We start from the raw sequence: 3,120 nt of genomic DNA, 5'->3' as shown, positions 1-3,120 counted from the left end.
ATCCTCTTTGACTCCGCAATCACACATCTGGAATAATATCCTAAGGATATTATCAACAAGTATACACACAAATATATGTGTATACTTCCTACAGCTTACTTGTGATGGCCTGAAACTGCAAACACTCTACGTGTTCATTAACAGGGAAATGGTTGAAGCTACTACGGTACCTCTATGAGATATGATGTGGCTGTTAAAAATGAAGATACAGGTCTACCTTTATTGACCTAAAAAGATGTCTTCACTATAGTCTTATGATAAATAAAAAGCAGTTAAAGCTCTTAAATACACTATAACCCTTTTTTACTTAAAAATATCTATGCACAAAGCAACACAAGATATAATCTTGGGCAAGTTTTTTAACATAACATCCCAATTTCCTCATTTGTAAACAGCTTTACAAATGAAATGTGCTAATATACATAATGGAACTGTCAATACAATGCACAGAGTAGGCACTGAAATCAAGGCCACTGTGAATCTTCCATCTCTCCAGTACCTAAAACAGTACAAAACTATGCAGAGAAAGGGCCTTCTTCATTACACGGGCAACTAACGCCAACAGTTGGTATCCATCTTTCTACTTTTCATTCTAGGCACGTATGTACACAAATAAGTTGTAAGTGCCTATAATGTAAGTAAACATGCTGGGTTTTTCTTAACATAAACAGGTTTACACTATCAGTATTTTACTTCGAATTTTTAAAATGGGTTTTACAACCTTTCCAATGTGTATGAGAGCTCTCTACTCATGTCATGACACCTATACACACATTTATTAATTTCAACTCTCCCATGGGACAAAATGGCAGACTAAATATATGCAACCATCCCTACTGTTGGATGTTTGGATTGTTTCCAGTTTTCACCACTGCAAATAATGGCACAACAAATATCCTAATACACAGAATTTTTTTCTGCACGTTACACATTTTCTTCTTCTTTTTATTACAATATTTTTAGTTCCAAAGTTGTAATTGTTGGGTCATTTCAAATTTTAGTAATAACAAACTCATCCAAAAGGGATTTCCACTCCCACTGATGCTGCATAAATGCCCCCATTTCATTGCATCCTCACTAGCATTTAGTACCTCCTATTTTCACTTGACAAGCTCCTAGGTAAATGATACTCCATTGTTTCAATTTGCAGTTTTATGATTACTCATGAATATCTTTTTTATGTTGGCATTTTAGTTCTGTATCCATAAATTGTCTTTTACTTATTTTACTCACTTGTTCAACAGGTATTTACTGAACACCTATGACTATATGTAACAAAGTTCTGTTCTGAGCATAGGGAACACAGCAGCAAACAAAAACGGGAATAATAACCTCTGCTCTTATAAAACTCCCACGTTAGCAGGAGAGGCTAAGAACATGAAAAGCAAGAATGTTTGTTAAGGATGGAAGTCCACCACATTTTGGGCTGTCCTTTTATTCATCAATCTAATTCCATCTTTCTATTTTTCAGAACTTTCTAAAACTTCATGGCAATGATTCCAGTTTGCTAGCATGGATATGTGAAATCTGTTTGTGTGTGTGTAAGTTGCAGGACTGGGAGGAGACGAGGTCCACGAACTTAGTTTCTCTTCTTAATCCAATACCTATATTCACTTTTTAATTCAAGACACTTCAAAAGGTCCCAAGTCTATTTGGTGTAAGGATTGGTTATTAAAGTACAAGTGACTCTTTTTTCACTAATAAAAACTTAACATAAAGGACATAAATCTAAAATTGTACTAAAAAGTACAGTTTCTAACCACTTCAAAAGGAAAAAAAACACAACACAATTTAGAAGCCCACTGTGCCTGGATGAAAAATCATAGGCATTAATTTGTATTCCCTAAGTGCCATTGATGCACATCCAATATCTATTACAGTGAAGTCAGACATCATAATTTTTCTTCTGCATTCTCTGTATTTTATTAACAACCCATTTTTGTATTAATAAGCCATTATCCTTTAAAAAAATCCTCATGCTATTAAGTCTAATAACTAGGTGTTTGTTCCTTGATATATGAAATTTGAGTAATGTGTCTGAGATTTTCATTTATCAGTTATGCAGATGTAGTATTACCTGGCTGGGTTCCCAATAAAATAAGTAAGAATTTATATTCAAAGAATACACTGAGTGGCTCTTCCTAGAAACACAATTGGAAACATACATGAAAAAAAGAAAATGAAATAAACATACATAGAAAAGATGGTAAAAAGACACTGGAGCTATGTCTTCTGATCCTCTCCCAGCCCTGCTGAGAGCCCGAAACAGTGAGAGAACCACTGGCCACAACAGGTTGGGGATGAGACAAGAAAGGCAAAGAGTGAGCTCCCAGGCCGGTGGAAATGAACATAAGAACAGAGCGGGAAGAAAGCACCACCTACCTGCCGGAAATAGCCCTTCTCTGTGTTTCCCTGCCCGATGGTTATTTTTCGTAGAAATCGGTCGTTTGTATCCAGTACTGAAAGAGAACAGATTAGTTCTTCAGTCAACAAATACGGACCAGCCACCTGGTGTGTGTCTGGCATTGTTCTGATGCTCGGGAAGTTGCAGAGGGTAAAAGAGAAACGGTCAGGCTCCCCCAAACTGACCATCTAATGGGTAGACACAGAGAAAGAATCAAATAAACAAAAAAATATCTGCTAGAGGCCAAGCATGGTGGCTCACGCCTGTAATCCCAGCACTTTGGGAGGCTGAGGTGAGCAGATCACTTGAGATCAGGAGTTCGAGACCAGCCTGGCCAACATGGTGAAACCCCATCTCTACTAAAAATATAAAAATTAGCCAGGCATGTGCGCACCTATAATCCCAGCTACTCAGGAGGCTGAGGCAGGAGAATTACTTGAGGCACACTATAATCCCAGCTACTCAGGAGGCGGAGCTTGCAGTGAGCTGAGATTGCACCACTGCACTCCAGCCTGGGTGACAGAGTGAGACTCTCTCTCAAAAAAAAAAAAAAAAAGAAAACCCAACCAGCAACTTCCCTTCTTGGCATTACTTGAAAGAACCGAAAGGAGACACTCAGACATCTGTACATCCATGTTCATAGCAGCACTATTCAAAATAGTCAAAAGGAGGAAGCGACCAACAGGTGAATGGATAAACAAAATGTGGCACAGACA

General features: G+C 37.8%; 1 protein-coding gene across 1 annotated transcript in view; it reads right to left on the bottom strand.

Moving 5' to 3' along the window:
- MTHFD1L (methylenetetrahydrofolate dehydrogenase (NADP+ dependent) 1-like) overlaps positions 1–3,120 on the bottom strand; it is a 268,081-nt gene that overhangs the window by 158,563 nt on the left and 106,398 nt on the right. Inside the window, exon 22 of the mRNA XM_011988735.1 lies at positions 2,383–2,459. Coding sequence (XP_011844125.1) covers positions 2,383–2,459 — 77 coding nt within the window. The remainder of the gene's footprint in view (positions 1–2,382; positions 2,460–3,120) is intronic.

This window comes from Mandrillus leucophaeus, unplaced genomic scaffold (genome assembly GCF_000951045.1).
Source record: "Mandrillus leucophaeus isolate KB7577 unplaced genomic scaffold, Mleu.le_1.0 Scaffold337, whole genome shotgun sequence".
NCBI lineage: Eukaryota > Metazoa > Chordata > Mammalia > Primates > Cercopithecidae > Mandrillus > Mandrillus leucophaeus.
The sequence above is the reverse complement of the archived record's forward strand: the minus strand, read 5'-3'. Positions and strand labels throughout refer to the sequence as shown.